This window comes from Danio rerio, chromosome 5 (assembly GCF_049306965.1).
Source record: "Danio rerio strain Tuebingen ecotype United States chromosome 5, GRCz12tu, whole genome shotgun sequence".
NCBI classification, from domain to species: Eukaryota; Metazoa; Chordata; class Actinopteri; order Cypriniformes; family Danionidae; genus Danio; species Danio rerio.
The window spans coordinates 59,831,536-59,851,055 of record NC_133180.1 but is presented as its reverse complement, the minus strand read 5'-3'; the positions used below and the strand labels follow the sequence as shown (position 1 = coordinate 59,851,055).

The 19,520-nt window shown below is 34.8% G+C and overlaps 1 protein-coding gene across 1 annotated transcript in view; it reads right to left on the bottom strand.

Annotated features, from left to right (window-relative positions):
- The window catches only part of tprn (taperin), a 40,990-nt gene that overhangs the window by 9,007 nt on the left and 12,463 nt on the right, over positions 1-19,520 (bottom strand). The window contains exon 2 of the mRNA XM_005165497.6: positions 924-1,122. Within this exon, the coding sequence (XP_005165554.2) occupies positions 924-1,122 (199 nt within the window). The remainder of the gene's footprint in view (positions 1-923; positions 1,123-19,520) is intronic.

Genomic DNA, 19,520 nt, shown 5'->3' with positions numbered 1-19,520 from the left:
TGTCGAGATGTACATTATATGTGTGTGTGCTGGCGCTCAACCCTTCACATGCACAAGCGTCAAGCAACTAAAGCGTAGCTTGAAGGTAAACAAACAGCGGTTTATCATTGTCATTTAATCGATAATTTTTTCCACAGTTGGCACTAAGAAGGAACAGAAACATTATCTGACTAACATCTAGCAGCTAAATGTTTCAGGAAAAATATTCAAAGGCTTTTATTTTCATAAACAACCACGGATATGAATGCATCTGAATGTTCTGATTGGCTGAAGTAGACATCCCAAGCCAGCGTGTTCTAATCGTAAATGTGCTCTTTCAAGCAATCTTCCTTTTGCGTTCATACAGAACAGCATTCCGGCAAATTACCAGTAATGTTACAACTTCTCTTTCTGGAAAATTGTCGGAATGAATTTACCGGTATTTAAAAAATAGGGCCTGGTCACACATACAGACTTGAAGGTAATTTTCCAGAAAGGTCTGTATGTGTGAAAGTGGCTATTGTCACAGGCCTCAAAAACACTTGCGAAATGATCAATTATAATCCAGGCTCAACATTGAGTTTACTCGTGATGTGACTATTGCGAAAGATCACATTGCGATAACCATGCTGAAACAATATCATGTGCAGTCCTACCTTGAACTTCCAATACTTGCATCAATAGCTGATATAAATCAGTGATATACACTATAGACCCAATTTATTGATTGCACATCACCACAATCCCATAATCCCATTTTTTTCATTGCACGTCTTCAGCAAATCCTTTTTTTTAATGCCAAAAGAGGTTTATGCTGGCACAAGCTGTTAATCTGGCCATCGGTTTGTAAATATAGTATGTGAATTTCCTGTTCATCTCATCCATGGTTTCTGCACTTTCCTCCCATTCTGTCTATTTCCTGTCATTCTTCTGGACTTACTCACCCGTGGAGTTGCTGGAGTGAGTGGGTGAGCTGGTGTAGCTGGCGCGCGGAATTCTTATCCTCCCTGTAATGATCCCTCCATCATCTTCTCCTCCTTTTTCTTCAGCTTCCTCCTCGTCCTCTCCGCTGTCCCACTCGCTGCTTTCAGCCGGGTATTCGAAGGTACTCTGCAGACTGGACTCGTTGAAGGATATTTTTAGCTGTGGTAAATGAAGTCAAAGGACAGTTGGTTAGAATTTAGACCAGCATGTGTGAACTCTTTCATCACTCTTTTAAATTCAAGTGGGATAGTTTTGATTTCTGGCATATTTGACATGTATTAGATTTGTTGTTGTTTTTTGGAGAAATGTGGACTTTCAATTCACTCTATAATGTGTAAAATATTAAGATGTGCAAATACATGTACAGTGCTATGGAACAATGGCAGGTACAAACCAAAGCAAATACAGTTGAAACCAGAAGTTTACATACACTGTATATAAAGGCACATAACCATCAAAAAAATTCAGATATTAATGTGACTGAACTTTTTCTTTTTTAGGTTATTATCAAATCTGTTTGTTATGATTAATAGCAGAGTAATGAGAGAGAGAGATTTTTTGAGAAATTGTTATAACTTTTCTTGGAAGTCAAATATACAAACAAAAAGATTATTAGATTAAAAAGCTCAGATGATGGTGTTAAAGTTTTGGAAGTTTCTGATTGGCTAATTGACAACATTTGATTCAATTGAAGAAACAACTGTAGAATAGTATTTAAGGAAAACCTTTAAAAAAAACTACTTCCTTTTGTGTCAACATGGGAAAACCAACAAACCAGAATCAATAAAAAAGTCAGATAAAAATTTGCACAATTACACTGGGAAAAAGAATAATTTTTGGAGACCTGTCCTGTGGTCTGATGGAACTAAGATTGAACTGTTTGGCCATAATGTCCAGTGTTACATTTGGAGGACAAAGGAGAAAGCTTACAAGCCTAGGAACACCAGCCCAACAGTAAAGTATGGGGCGGCAGCATCATGTTGTGGTACTGTTTTGCTGCAGGAGGGACTGGTCAACTTCACAGCATAGATGGCATCAGAAGAAAGAACATTATGTAGAAATAATGCAACATCTCAAGACATCAGCCAGGAAATTAAAACTTGTAGGTTTTAAAGATCATTCAGAATGAGTTAGTAAATGATTAATAAACTATTGAAATCAAGGTTTATATATCTTTTTATTCAGGCATATATTAATTGTTACTATGTATGTTAATAAATGATTTATTGACTCAACTTCATGCAGTTTTGTAACCTAATCTAAAGTGAGGACTACTTATGCTTTGTAAATCCCGTACAAATGACATTAAGGTTTGGTATCAAATGAACAATAATCTTTGTAATTGTGTCTAAAAAGTCAAATTACTGTAAAGTTTAAACATTGCTGAATAACAGGAGTGTCGAAATACGACATAAAATCGGATCAAACAACAATATAATATTTTAACAATATAACAGGATGCAATATTTAAACTGTAGAGCAATTTTATTTTAGATAAGGCTACAAAGACTTATTTTTTATTTGACACAATTTCATTTGTATATCTTCAAACGAATAGAAATTAATAAAGTTGTTTCTTTTCTTTTTTCCTGTTTAGAATTTAACTGACCCTTTAATTGTCATTTATAAGGGATTTGTAAAGCATGAATAGTCCTCACTTTAGATTATTTCCAAAAAATGCATGTTGAGTTAAAGCATTTATTAGCAAACGAATTAACTATTAGAACATGCCTGAATAAGGATATAGAAATGTTGATTTGAATAGTTCATTAATCATTTACTAACTCATTCCTAATGATCTAAAAAAAAAAAAAACTATGTTTAAACTGGTTTGTAAATAATACAATGCTTAATTTAGTAATGCAAAATAATCATTAACAAAGTATGAAAGTACATTTATTAAGCACATTATGAATGTGGTTATAAGTCAAGAATACAGCATTTGTATCTACAGTTATAAACTGCTTACTACTACTATTTAATAATGTAGAGGTAATGCTTAACAGATAATGAATTCACTATTTGATAATGCTTAATAAATGATTCATAGTGTGTAGTTATTATAAAGTGTTACCTATTTAGAAATTATTAACACCATTATAGTATTTATAGTAATTTCACTTTTGAATACATAAGCACAAGAATAATTGTCAGCTTGTGGTCCTTGGGAGTTTTGTGGGTCCCATTTGACTCAAAAAAATGAAAATTACCTCACCATTCACACCTTAATGATTCTTATAAACTTCTTTCTACTGTTGAATACAAAACAAGATTCTGAACAACACTGGATAGAAATCAGCCATTTACAACCACAGTAAAAATAGAAGTACAAAGTCAAGGACAGTTTTTTTTACAGCATCCTTCAGTGTATATTCATTTCCTGCTCAAGAGAAGACATTAACTCAAACAGGTTTGCAACCTGTGCGGATGAGTAAATGATGACAGAATTTTCGTTATGAGGTGTTTTTCAATTTAATGTGAACTGCCAACAGAAGAGCGACTAAATATTCAGTGTTCCAAAGAACCCTATAGTGACAGTCACCTGGTCTCTATCTGTGCCCTAGGTTGTGTGTGTGCATGTGTGTGTGCGTGTGTGTGTGTGTGTGTGTGTGTGTGTGTGTGTGTGTGTGTGTGTGTGTGTGTGTGTGTTTGTCAGCTCTGTCCTAAATCTACTCTAATCTCAATCACATGCCCCTACTCAGCAACATGCACATATATGCATGCTTAATACATAAAGGCTGAGAACATGCCTCTGCGTGGCACACCCAGCAAAACAACTGGACAAAGGCCACAGTGATGTTTATTTGGTGTAATAAACTTGACCTTATATACCCTCTAATTATTTACTGTCATGTGGCATTCAGATGAACTTTATTTCCTTTCAGTTTAGCTCACCTTAAACATAGAGGGCAGATATCCCCAAAACAACAGGTAAATGCTAACACACTGCAAACACACAGCCAATTTAAAGCCTTGGAGATGTACAGCTGAAGTCAGAATTATTAGCCCCCCTTTGATTTTTTTTCTTTTTTAAATATCTCTCAAATGATGCTCAAAAGAGCAAGGAAATTTTCACAGTATGTCTAATGATATTTTTTCCTTTATAGAGAGTCTTATTTGCTTTATTTCAGCTAGAAAAAAGCTTTTAAGTTTTTTAATTTTTTAAAACCCATTTTAAGGTCAAAATTATTAGCCCCTTTGAGCTTTTTTTTTTTTTTTTTTTTTGATAGTCTACAGAACAAACATCATTATACAATAACTTGCCTAATTACCCTAACCTGCCTAGTTAACCTAATTAACCTAGTTAAGCTTTTAAAAGTCACTTTAAGCTGTATAGAAGTGTCTTGAAAATTTCAAGTAAAATATTATTTACTGTCATCATGACAAAGATAAAATAAATCAGTTATTAGAAATGGGTTATTAAAACTATTATGTTTAGAAATATGTTGAAAAAAAAATCTCTTTGTTAAACAGAAATTTGGGGAAAAAAATAAACAGGGATGCTAATAATTCAGTAGGGCTAATAATTCTGACTTTAACAGTATATTATTTTTCAGTTTTCAAGATTTCTTGAGCTCCAAATCAAAAAATTAGTTTGATTTCTAAAGGATTACAGTTAAAAATAATCTTTAATGAACTATAAAGTAATAGCCATCTTAGTCGTAAATGAAAACAAAACAAAAATGATAGTAATATTTCACAATATTTTATATAGTTTACTGCATTACTCTTCTGTGGTAACTTAGTTTACAACCACTATTTATTCTCTTTTAGAAATGTAGTCTTGCCAGATATTTTGTTGTTGCATAACACAATTGACATAAACTGGGTGTGTAGTCAAATTAGTCAATTTTTTGTTCTAAAACAAGAGAGAGAAAATATGTAAGCAATACCTAAATGATTAACTCATAACATTTTGAATGCTGTACCTCTTGAAATGAAACAAACCTTACTTCTTGGATGGTTTACTTGTAAAATCTATTTAAAAAATTTACTAAAAATAATATAATTAAAAGAATATTATTATAAAACAGTATTTTATTTGTAAAATAAAAGAAAGATGAGTAATAATAATTTCATTAGCATAGTAGTCATTGTCCACTAGTTGCAATTACACCCAGGAGTGGCCAAACATTTTCTTAAAAAGTGCCAAAAACCAAATTTGTTTAAGGCTGGTGAGCCAAAGGTAAATATAGTTGCCATGGGTGATTTCCTAATTTATTTAATAATATTTAAAAATGACTATAAAACATTGCTTTATATTAACTAATACAGTATATTTTTACATTTTAAAATAAACTTATTACAGTTCAAATAATCTCATTTATGACAGAATTACACTAGTTTTGCTTAAACTAACACTAGTTTTTGCTCAGTTTTGTAGCTCAGTAATAAAACAAACAAAACAGTATATTAACAATATATTGTTAAATTAGAAATGACTATAAAGGCATTATCCCCCATGATTTTCACTCTTATGGTGAGCCAAATCAAAGGTTACAATGGGCCAACTATGGATCGCGGGTCCTTCTTTTGGCAGCTTTGGCCTAGAGTTTCTTGGAATTGATTTTCACACTTTCGCAGTTTTGCCTAAATGCAAATTTGTTCCCACACCAAAGTGGACATGATTATCTATGGAGTACAATTTTGCAGATAATGTTACTAATTTTCAACTAATGTATTTTTAGTTTTTTATTACAACTTTCTGTCTCAGTCTTTAACATGTTTTGCAGTGTGTTGTGGGTCACCATTCTAAAAACGAATCCATCAATTGGCTCGCTGAATGAGTTTTTCTTGACAGATTTGCCTATGTTTTGGCTGTGTCCAAAAAAGGCTTTTCATTTTCCTGTATTAGCAAACGACTCCAACGCATAGGACTGCCACAAACGATGAGACAAAAGCATATTATTTATTTGCAGGGATGAATTTGTTTAGTACCAAACATATGCAAACATCGTTCACAGGGTTTCTGCAGGTTTTCAAGTCAAATTTAAGACATTTTTCAAGACCTTTTAAGACCATCAAGAATTACATTTGTTTCTTGCCACCCCATCAAAAAACTAATTTTAATTAGTTATTTCTTAGCCACGTATTTAAAATAACATGTCAAAAAAGCAGACCCTAGTTGTATACCAATTTAAAAATAAAAACTTAAATTAACCAAATGTATGCACAACAGACTGAGATTGACAGAGTTTTGCTAAATTGTTGGTGATTGGATGTGTGTCGGATTGATTAGGTAGCTGTACTGTACATAAACAAAGGAAAATTAGGACCTGTTTAAAATGATAAAATGATTTAAGGCCTAAAATTTTGTTTTTGAAATTTAAGACATTTTAAGACTTTTCAAGACCCCACGGAAACCCTGTTTTAGGTCATATCAAACACGTTTTTGATGTGTCTTGTATCTTTCTCACTTGCTGGTCTTTATCAGAAACGTTTTTTCCCATACTGCAGTTACACCCAAACAAGTTCAATTAATCAAGTTGTCGAAACTTCACCAACTTGTTTCCAGCTAAAACATCCAGAAGTTCTGGTGTGACTTTTGCCGTCATGTTGATCTGAGATGTTTCATTTCTAGATGTTTGAACAAAGAAAAGGATTTCTTAAGAAAATGATGATTGGTGAAACTCACAGCAAAAAATTCTGTTTCTGCATCTAAAGTGTGCACAGCAATCTTAAGATCTAAAGAAAGCTAGTAACACTTTACAATAAAGTTATATACATACATTTACTAACATGAACAAACAATGAACTATACATTTCTTACAGAATTTGTTAGTTACACCTGTTTCACACCGCAAGCAAAAGCAGCGCGTATGGAGAGCAGAAGCCGCACGCAGACGTTTGCCTTTCACACCGACTGCGTCTGCAGTGCGCAGCTCATCGGCAACTGCAGCACAGATCAATCTATCTCTGTTTATTCTATTTAGTTACCTATCTCTCTCTATATTTGAATACACTTTTTTTTTACTTTTCATCTGCACCAAGGCCCACTGCAACTTCCTCCTATGCTGTTTCCCTAACCTGCAAGTCTTTATTTTACAAATTATATAATCATACAGTACTGTATGTCATTCATGCTGGTGCACTCAGAAGACAATAGCCTGTGATATCATGTCATTTTGTTTTTGATTGTCAGCACTTATTTACTTGTTTTCTTATTTTTAAGGATTGCTATAATTTCTATAACCCCTTGCACTTTTTATGTAAACTTGCCTTTGATTATGTCTGTAAAAGCACATTGTACATTCATTTTTATAACCATAAATAAACAAGTTACGAAAATATATAAATAAATAAATAAATAAATAAATAAAATAAACAAGTAACGGTGAGAATGTGGTAAAATCTGAAAACGTGGTAAAAATCAACCAATTATGAAACACTATTGGTTTAGAGAAGGAGGGTGGGTCAATTAGTCAGTCAGTCAGTCAATTGACAGCAACCTCTGGTGGATTTACGCGAGAACAGCACTCGCGAGAGAAATTTGAGATCTAAAAAAGCGTACACAGCGACCTCTGGTGGATTCGCGAAAAACAAAAACTGCAAAAAAAATGTGCCTCCTGGAATGTATTTTGCTCTCTCCGAAATGTATAGCTGGGTACGTAATCAGAATGAGCCTGAGTTGTAACTAATGTTGGTTAATGTAAATAAATTAATTAATTGTTAGTTCCCACTCACAAACCCACTCACTCATTTTTACCTCACTGCATCAAACATGACACCTTTGTTTGATGTCTTTACTGAGCTAGTCTCATAGCATTCTTTGGTTGTCTACTACACAAGGGATTTAATGCTGTTTTAGAACTCGCCAGACCAACGAATCTCAGAAGAAAGTATTGAGTTGGTTAGCTTAGAAAACATCAGAATTTACACTAATGCAGTTTCTTTAACATGCTGCTTTCTGAGACACAATTTGCCAAACTCTGAATTAGTCACTGGCAGTAACGAGCAAAGTTTCCAGTGTGGAGTTATATGGTCATTCTTGGCTCATGCTGACATATTTCCGGACTGTTCGGCCAGCGTTTGTGCACATTCAAATATGAGCACAGCGTGATATGCTGTCAGCTTCACCCATTTCCCATCACAATTTACCAGCACAAATGTTATTAGATTATTCCTCAGCATTTAGAAAAAAGCAAACTCCATTCAAGTTGATCAACTGTATATATTGAAATATTTTTAGTGCGCACAACTAACATACACTGTAAAAAATGCAGGGTTCCACACAATTCCTTCATGTTGTCCCAACACAAACAGATGACGTTAACTTAACACTTTTAACCAATTTATGTGGATTGAACATAAAAAAATTAAGTTGTCCTAATGAAATCTCAAAAATTCTGTTGTTTCAGCTCTTTTTAATTAAAGTGCACCTATGGCGAAAAATCTACTTTTCAAGCAGTTTGGACGAAAATATGTGTAGGTATAGTGTATATATCATCATATAGGGGTGATATAAACACACCTAGTCCTTTTTTTTCAATTTAACAACATAAAAACGGTGGACGTACTTGACGTAAGAGTGCGGTCCCCCCATCCACAGATTTGATTGACAGCTGCGTATTAACATGTCTCCATAGTAATGCGTATATTCATATTAACAAGACAGGACGTGTGCAAAACAACGAATAAAATGAATAAAAGGTCTGTTCAGATTGCCACGATCATCAATCATCATCAAAATGTGATTTTTACAAGTTGAGTTTTACAAGTTGAAAATGTTTCAAACAGTGCAAGTTTACAGCAATCTACTTCAGCTTTACTTCATCAGCACAGCTGCGTGTCAGAACAGTTATAAAAGAAGACGCTTCAATCTTCAACGCTTCGTTTGTGGACGTTAAATCAGGTTTGTTCTTTACATTAACATAACAGATATCCATACAGCAGTGGATATTGACCTGTATCCTGTCACATTTGCATGCAAAAACAGTGCAAAGCTGAATGCACGCACTGTCTTTTGTGTGTCTGCTCTGTGTGTGTGTGTGTCCGCGTTATGTGTGTGTGTGGGTGAACTTTGTAATGACATTGTGTCTGACTCATCGTTGCAACTCCACAAAAAATGCATCAAATACTCATTGTTAAAGTTCTTACTGTTGTATTTCTCACAAACGTTACGTTAGAACTTCTTTCTTTATGTCTGTCTGTTGTCTGAGGCAGCAAACTGAGGAGAATGAAGCCCGCTGACAGGCACCTGGGAACAGTGGGCGGGCAGGACTAGTCTTAAAGGCCCAGTACAAAAAAACAGCAATAAGCTGTTAAGAGCTATAAAACAGAAACTTCAGAAAGCTATAATAAATAATCTGATAAGTGTTTTGTGCTGAAACTTTGCAGACACATTCTGGGGACACAAAATACATATTTAATCTGGAAAAAGGGGTAATCAAGGTGCCCTTTAAGTATTTTGAACAAGCAAAAAAATATATCTATTTTTTTTGAGTGAACACTTTGGATTGGGATTGGGACACGAAGGGATTGGAAGTAGGACTGCACGATATTGGAAAAATCTGTCATTGCAATATTTTATTTTGCTGCTATTTATACTGCGATATTAATACAGCTTTGGCAAATGACTTGAATAACTCTATTTGAAATAAAATCATTAGTTTTGATTGGAATAATCTTGTAAAGGACTAAATCAAAGAAATTATAAGAATAAATAAGAGCAAAAATAAAAGTGAAATACGCAGTCAGATAATCAGGTACAGCAATACGATATGATATTATCATAATATTTTGCTCCTGATAATAACAGATCACGGTAGCAGCAATATATCACAAGAAAACCATCCACAACATATTATGATATTTGTAAATGAAGTGGGGAAAATGCATCAATAAGTTATAAGATGCATTTCTTTTTTTTATTATTACGTTTATATATTATTAACAGCACATATATTTCTCAGAATTGCAACACTGATACAAATTTGATCCGCCATTACACAAAGTGCATATTGCTATTTTGTCCTGCCCCTATTACTGAGTAATCAAACGTAATGTAAAATGTAAACACTGTACATTCTTCACTGCTGATCAACAATAAAAATACCAACTCCACATTGCAGATGCAGTGATGTGACTATTGCGAATGCACACATTGCGATATCAATGCTGAAACGATGTATTGTGCAACCCTAATTGGTAGTATTAGCACCAATGAAAAAAGATACTTATTATCTTATACAAATATAATTATTTACCTTATTATTTTGCTCTTTTTATGGCTATTAACAACAACAAAAGCTGTGGTGGTTTTCTAACTCTTTATACTGTGTCTCTTTATTTGACACTTTCAAGCAAACACCTTTGAGAAGCTCGGACCAGATGTGAGCTTTTACGACAGTTTTTGTGGCCAACAAACACTTAGTGAAAACTTGCTTCACAAACATAAGACATATATGCACATAAAGCTTGAAGTCTCTACTTTTAAATGAACCAAGTGCACTTGAAAACAAGTTCTTTGTTTTTTTTAATCTGTATGAATTAAACCCAAGGTACAGTCAATCCTATCAAACGCACATCACATGACAGCAATTACTCGAATGCCCACAAACTTGTAAACAAAGAGTTATTTTTATTTCTGGAGGAGATTTGTCATCAAGACGAAGTTGTGAATTACTTCAGAAGATCAGCGCGATCAGACGATAATTATACAGGGGATAATAATGTGTCACACGGCCATAAATGAGGTTGGTATCGTGATCTTGATCTTTTCGAGCCTTTGGGCAACCTAAAAAATTGCCAAATTTTGTTTGATTCAAATGTTTAGAAACTAAACATATGAGACAGTTGTTAATTTAACAGGTGATTCTAAATATGTAATGTAATTGTAAGCTTGGCAAACAGTTTTGGATATTTTGATGTTTCAGACAGAATGCCTGTGTATACTGCCTGAGAGGTGTTTCAAAGATGGCTGCCGAGTGAAATGATTTACCTTAAAGGGACGTTATTACTCTGCTTAAGAAATTAAGTTTCTTCAATTGGCTGCAGAACAAACCAATGTTCTCTAATGACTTCCTAGTTATTCTAGTTCAGCGAGACTTTAAGGGTGCTTTCACATCTGTAAATCGATTAATTTGTTCTGAAACAGGATTTAAAATTGTTACAATGTTGCTCTTTGTTCTTGGTGTGGTTCGCGTTCACACGGCAAAGTTTCTAAATGGACCAATGTAGCTAAAACAAGTCACATGCGAGTAAACTTTCCTCACACTGGGCAAAGTTCCATGGTTTATTTTGCAGAGTCCCGCTTAGCTGCCATGCGTCCTTATTTTAATTTATGACGATGAGCAATAGTACAATATAAGTGAAATGCTGGCCTTTAACTTTGAATATTGAGACCCACAGACATTGTCAACAAATATAAATCAGAGATAAAACTTTCTCATACAGAGCTCTGGCTAGAATTATGCATTATAGGCTTTATATTTTAGAAGGAAATAACAGATAAACCAAAACTGCTGTTCGGTTAATTTTCTTAACGAATAAACAGCTCCTGTTAATAGTTAACCTGCTTTCACTTTCGTATTTTACATGAAACGCACATTTACCGGTAGGAATGACAACCCCCTACCCATCATTCTCTTTACATATAGCTGTATATATGCCTATTACATATCTATAATACACTGTGGTATAGCCTGGTTCGGATCGTATTGCTGTCTCACTACAATCGATCAGCTCCAGAGTTTGTTTCAATCGAGCTGTTTCGATTGAATCGATTGTTTTGATGCGGATACGGGCGCGATTGCTGGTTTCACATTTGCCAAACAAACCGCACTAACTGGGAAAATGCCACAGGTTCCGAAACAAAAGACTAGGTGTAAATGCACCCTAAATTGCACTTTTAGCTGAATACTAGTACCTTGCAAAAGAACTAGTAAAATATTTTGTACTGTCATCAAGGCAAAGAGACAAGAAATTATTAAAATTGTTCTTGAAAAGAATATATGTTAAAGGATGTTGAAAAAAATCTCTGAATACAAACTGAATATATTTAAAAATAATAGTAAAGATCTCACAGAGATCATCAGATATGTTTACAGATTTTAATGAATGTATTGTACTGTTTTTTCACAACTCAATTTTTACATAATCTGTTGAAATAATATTTAATTATCAATCAATAGCGTTGATGTTGCAAAATTCATGTTGAAAACTACAAATACCAACTGAACATTCATTCATTCATTCATTTTCTTGCCGGCTTAGTCCCTTTATTAATCAGGGGTCGCCACAGCGGAATAAACCACCAACTTATCCAGCAAGCTTTTACGCAGCGGATGCCCTTTCAGCCACAACCCATCTCTGGGAAACCAACTGAACATAGCCCTTTTTATTTTCACTGAAATTTGTCTCAAATATTTTTTTAAAAGAGCTAGTATTGGTATATACTGTAAACCCATAATAATGCATGTCTTGGGGTTTCCCACTAAATTATAACCTCTGGTTAGTAGCACTTTGTGAAGCAAAAGCAGAATGCTGTGTAGTAAAAGCTGAAGCTGTCTGTCTGTGTGTAAGGAGAAAGATTGCTTCTTATTGAAGTGCAGGACAGACTGAGCAGATGCCTGATTAAAGCTAATCTGCTGCCAGGGTGTTTAATATTAGAAATCCCTCAGCCCTGTACAGCTGGTAAGACTGACAAAACATAAACAAACACACGTATGCTTTCATAAGCTAGTGCTGTGAGCGAATCACAGCTATGAACGTGTTCATGATTGAGTGATCTAGGGGATTCAGATATTTTAATTATGTCTGAATCATGTAGCTGTTAGTTTCAGTTAAATAAAATATCTAGAAATTAAGTGCAGTTGTGCATGAGGATGGTTAAAGAAAGCATTGATTAATGACATAACAGTAATGGTATAGTAAAAAAAAATTAAATAATAACTATAGAACACACCCTGTCTGAAATTTTACTATGTATAAAAACAAAACATGAATGAGTGTAAGGGATTGCAATAATTTGTGTTTGTGGAGAAGGAGAATGCAAAAAAGATGTAAAAACAAAAAAAAAAGTAAAAACAAAAAAAACTAAAATCTAAAGGTTTTCGTAATGGCCCAGGAGCAAAAAAAAAAATATTTACTTGCCCCATTAAGAAACAAATTCCAATTAATTTGGAATTCCGATTTCCAAATTCCAACATAGTTGTACACATACAACTTTAAAAAACAAAACTCTAATAAATATTTAAATAAATATAAGTTTTAATAAAACTTAACCACACTAAATTTATGCACAGAAATGTTATAATATTAGTTATAAATACAATTTTTGTAAAACTTTCATTGAGATGTATTGTTAGTGATGATTGGATGTGTGTTTAATCGATTGGGTAGCTTTACATAAACAAAGGAAAGTTAAGACCTGTTTAATAAACCTACAAGACAATATTTCAGTGAATTTAAGATCTCTTTTTAAGACCCTGCAGACACCCTGAAAATATTACATGGCTCTGTTATATTATTAAGTTGAATCAAATTAACCTTATAAGTAATTTGACTTAAATTACATTAAACTGATTTAAAACAGGCTGTAGTGCTGTAGTGCTGTAGTGCTGTAGTGCGGTGGTGCAGTGGTCCAAAGACTGTGGCCGTACAGGTGAATTGGGTAGGCTAAATTATCTGTAGTGTATGTGTGTGAATGAGAGTGTATGGCTGTTTAACAGTGATGGGTTACAGCTGAAAAGGCATCCGCTGCCAAAAAATTATGCTGGATAAGTTGGCTGTTCATTCTGCTGTGGCGACCCCTGATTAATAAAGGGACTACGCCGCAAAGAAAATAAATGAATGATTTAAAACAGCTTAGAATAAAAGAATAAGCTGAAACATTATTAACTTTTATTATGCTTTAATTATAAAGCATAAAAGCATATGCTGTGAGACTTATTGATCATGTCATTTTTATAATAGTCACAGTATAAACTAAAAGGTCATGTGTATGAAATCTTGCAGATTAAAAAGTCAAATGCACATTTTTCTCATTTTACATGCACTTAATTTAGGCTTTATATTTGTCAGTAGCCTGGAAGACTTTGCCCTTTTTTACATTTATTAATTTTAACTGTTTTTCTGTTTTTTATTATATTGTTGAGGTGGCACGGTGGCGCAGTGTCCCAGCTGGGTTGGAATTTCTGTGTGGAGTTTGCATGTTCTCCCTGTGTTAGCGCGAGTTTACTTTGTGTGCTCCGGTTTCACCCACAGTGCTTTAGGTGTATTGGGTAAGCTAAATTGTCCATAGTGTATCCTGGTCCACCAGTTTGTGGGTTGAGCTAACAACCCACCTCGTAAAAGTTAAGCTGCGTCTCAAATGGCACACTATACACTATGCACTCATGCACTATGTACTTATGCACTTACACACTCAACAGGATAGTATATGTGTGTAGTGGCGTCCCAAATGGCACACTAATGGGTTTTTTTTACTAGTGAAATAAACGGCCGAATTATTAAATAATACCTGCCGTAAATATTGCTGCATCCATCATCGGGAGGCGCTATAATCACTCCCGTAGGAAAATTTTGCTTTCACCATCCAAAACAAATAAAGTTATTCAACATGTGCGTCTGATAGCTCCGCCCCTTCTGCTACGTAGGCAAACCTGCGGTTGTTGAGTGCGTGAAGTGTCCATCATTACACACTTAATTTTAGCGGCTGAATGAGTGCATCATCCGGGTAATTAAAGTGCACTTATATACTTATTATCATCAACATCATCAACAAACCATCATTTGCACAACATCAACTTTAGAAGTTTGATTGCTAATTAAGAAAACAATCGAATCCTCCTGCACAAAGTAAATAAAAATTTACAATGAGAGTTCCAAAAAAAAATTTGATCCAAAAAACAAATTTATATTGCAGAATCCCGTAGATCCAACCCCCACAATCAGCATAGAATATGTGAAAAATTATGCAGATTCCAAGGACCTACATTCGATGTATGCTCTCGTTTATGGAAAAGCTTAAAATATCAATCTGCCTCTAACATACTCTCAAACATTGTTGTTTCAAAGCTGAGTATTGCTGATTTGATATATTATTGACAAGTACAGGGCAGAGGGAGGGGAGGAAGTGTTTTGGAAGCAAAAAGGCACAGATACCTAATTTAGGCTTTGTAATGACAGGATATAAAGGCTGCGGTCTCTGTTGCTCAGCGACAGGAACCACGGCTATTTTTAAAGGAAAAAGCGGAGGAAGAACTACAGCAAGACCAAAGGAGCATGCAAAGATCGAGAAGTACACATTCGTCTTGGAGGAAAACAGGCAGAACTGAAAGAACATTCCTATTAACAGGCTTATCACAGAAAGCCAGGGTAGGAAAACACATGACAGCCTATCTCCTGACATACATTGACACATACACACTCATATCATTCTTAATGCGAGGACCTTTAGTGGTCAGTTTCAGCTGGTGCCTGTGGTTTATTTGAGTAACATTTGCATTGACTATTTCAAGCCTAACTCTCAAACAACAAATTAGCATATGTGCAAACATGCATGCAAGGCAGGTTAAGCACAAATATTTCACAAAAATGTCTGTCTTTCTTTTTGTGTAATTTTAAAAAATTTTCTATTTTACGAATGATTGATACAGGTCTGATAAATAATACATATAGCACATTATTTATTGTACATTAGAAAAAATGAGTGCTGAATTAAAGAACTCCACTCCACAAACAACTCCCCTGGAGTTTTATCACTTTTGAATCCATTCAGCTGATCTCCTGGTGTGACAGGAGCACTTTTATCTTAGCTCATTAGCACCTCGCTCAAAACTGATTCAATAATTTAGCTTTTTAAGGCTTGACTTAAAGGATTGGTCCACTACAATATCGTACTTCAAATTTTAGTTAATGTGTGTAAACATAAACAACATCTCTGAATGTAATAACCTTGAAGTTTGAGAAGTATTGAGACAACAAAAAATACAGCTGAGTTAGCGAAATCGTTGTGTTGTGATGTTATAGCAGAGAAAGATAAAATGCCGTCGAAATGCTGCTATTTCCACAGTGCTTGTTCTGTTTTTGTATTTGGGCTTCCAAAGGAAACGACACAAACAAACAAGTGCTTACAATTTAGTTTTACTTATGGGAATTATAGAGAATTATAAAAAAAGATAAAGCTCTAGCATTTGACAAAGGACAGCTTGCAGAACCTCTCCCAGTTCAGTGGATTTGGCTAAAACCTCCTCAAACAAGGAGCAGCTCAAACCATGAAAGAAGAAGCTGTGGATTGTGAGCCATAACCTGTAAGTATTTGTATTTGTTAAAATTGATCTATTACAAGCACAGTTTCTAACGTTAATGGTATGTTGTAGCAAGGTTGGATGTAAACAATGGGCAATTCTGTTTAGCACCATTAACAATTTAGCTACAAATTCATATTTATCCGTCAAACCCCCACAATCTTCAGCAGTGCTGCAGTATCTCTCTATGAAGCCACTTTCCCTGCGTTCTATATCTCAAATAACAAATTCTCAAAAGATATGTAAACATTTCATATTACTTACACATGCGTATAACCCGAAGATGTAAGATATGAAAGAAAATATGAAAGATACTTGTCAAATTTTATTTAAGAGAGCAGGCACAAGTTTCAATGATTTTCTCTTCATTTTATGTCTAATTCAAGTTCACACTGACGCCCCATTCACACAGGGCGTCAGCGTCAAACGCTTCCCATTCACTTTGAATGGGTGACATCAGGGGTTGCTGAACTGCATTGTGGATCTGTCAGCGCCGCTTCAGAGGCGTTGCTCGCTGCAGAAGTTAAGACTAGCTCAATTTTTTTAAACGCCAACGGAAGCGTCAGCCAAACAGATCGCTGTATGCAAATACACCAGCTAGACAGTGGCCTATTGCTGACTGAATTTCATTGGCTGACGCTTCTATGACGATCGCTTCAGCCCCAACTTCAGACACGCCTTCAGTCAATGGTTGACGCTGAAGCCCCGTGTGAATGGGCGTGAAACAGCTGCTACACTGACTGACTGACTTTACACAGTAAAGGCACAGCGCATGCTAGTAGAGGCATGACTGCACCTGATGCTTTCTTGTGATGTGGAGCTGATCCGCAAATCACAGCACATTTTGTTAGATGACCAATCAGAGCCTCCTGAGGGCGGGCTTTGGGAGGAACTAGGAAATAAGACAGTCGTTTTCATGTTAGCTGAGTAGCTGTATATTATCAAAGTAGGATATATGAAAAAATAACGTGGATTTTTTACAAATATAGCATTAGAACACATTGCTTTGCGTCTTATAAACACAACCAACACTCCGGATCACTAATTTAAAGACTGGTGGAAAATAGGCTGTTATGGCTAGGAACTATACTCTCATTCTTGTGTAATATTCAAGAAAGTTTGCTGAACCCTGGCCACAATAGGCACAACAATATTGTTTTTAACAAAAGTAATCCAATTATTAAAACTCTTTTTAAAACCTAGCTTCAATTTTGATTCAGTTATTTTCTAATCGGTTGCCTATTATGTCGTGAGTATACACCTGTAATGCATACTGCAGTCCTTTTATGTCTGGTTTTCCTGTATATTTTACCTTTTCACCAAACATGACTAATTTTATCCCTGGCAATGTCTGACACCGGCGCATATATATTGTGATAGACGTGCCAGGCATGAAAGCTTGACAGGCGTAGCAACAGTAACTAAGGGAGGCAGGGCTTAGTGAAGGGACAATTGTACTATAAAGGTGGTTTATTGATGTTTGCATGTTGTTCTATATCTAAACCGTGCCCATGAATGTGCCAGTGACATAATCCTTCTACGTGAACAGGGTGGGCATGAGAAAGATATTGCATCGTAATGTTTTGGGCCAAACAGTTTGATTGAATGAGCTTTTCTTGGTCCTACACCTTCCATAGAATATTAAAATATATTTGGACCACTTCATTTAATGACTGTTATCATGATGTGAAAAGACTTTTAACCAGCAAAACCACAACAGCAAAAAAAGTTTTCAGAAGAAAATCCATTATTCCACCTTAAAGCTATGTCATGCTATACACGTTTGTAATGGTAAGGTTGAGTAAAAACATTTTCATTTAGACGCAAACGGAAGATATAATTAATTTAAAAGACAAAAACAACTGTACTGGAACACATTTATGTTGACTAATTACAACTTTCCCTCTTGGGCTCTCTATGATCCTCTCGCTGTCTCTCACACACATGCTGGAGTGACTCTTGAATTAAACATGACAGTGACAGTGGCGCTTTGCAGTCTGAATTCTAATTACATCGACTCTATTGTAGACACTGCAGTCATGTGACAGACAGACATGCACGCGCGCACACTCGCATACACAGAAGTGGTCCATATGGGATTACACAATGGCGTCAAGACTGTCTGACACATCATTAAACTACCTTAACTTCAAAGTCCATGACATAATAGTGCATACTAATGGCTAAGTAAAAAACACACAGACACACTGCTGCCGAGGAGCTACTGTATAATGTCTGTCAGCTAGAAGAACTTCTGGAGGACACCAGTAAGGTTAAGAGAGAGGGGGGAGGAGGAGGAAATAGTGTTAAGGGGGAGAGGTGGTGCATGGAGGAGACGGCATTCTGACTGGTCAATAATTAAACATGGTGGACTTTCACACTCACAGCAGCACATACTAAGGGTTTTCATCTGCCTTCTTGTGTGTTTGTAAGGCACACATCATAAAAGTGGACATTTTAAAGAGAGAAATAAATGCTGCATAGAATGTGTATCCTCTCATGCTGACAAATTTGTGTCAAAAAAATTCAACACAGCACACAGAAGACTAAAATTTGGCCATAATAAGAAATGTGTGATCAAACATATATCAAATTTTAGGGATGTCCCGATACAACATTTTAACTTCCGATACGATACAGATATTGCAGCCTTCAGTACAAACCGATACCGATACAAGTCCGATATCAGCACAAATCATGAATACTTTACTTTTTACTATTTCATTGAGTGGAATGTATGAACGGCTAGATCAAACTGAAAACAAATGTCAGTAACAAAGTATGGAAAAAAATTACCTATTTATTAACTATTGCTTGCATAAATGTGAACCTTTTACATAAGAATATATATTTAAAAAAAAACATTAAAGAATAAATATTAAGATCCTGAAAAATATCTTAATTGAATTAACAAAAATATATATTTTTAAAGTGTAAAATACTAATTAAAAGTCACTTCAGTTATTTATTTTTTTACCATCAGCTAGTGGTAAAAACAGCTGAGAGCAGGAAAATAAGAAAATAAATATTGTTAATTGACCTGCTGCTAAAGGTTCAGTGTCCAAAGTTTCAATTTCACACACAGCTTCTTGATGAATTTTTGATCCAGTTTCGAGCTGAAAAAAATATCTTTCACACTGGGCAGCAGAAATAGGGAGTTATTGTTAAGTTAATAAAAATGTGCAGTATGGATAGTACAAACATTTACAAGATCAGATCTATTTAATCTGTGTTTGAATCATAAGAAGATTATGGCTATATCAATGCTCCCAAACAAAACATTATTAATTTCATAATAATATATAT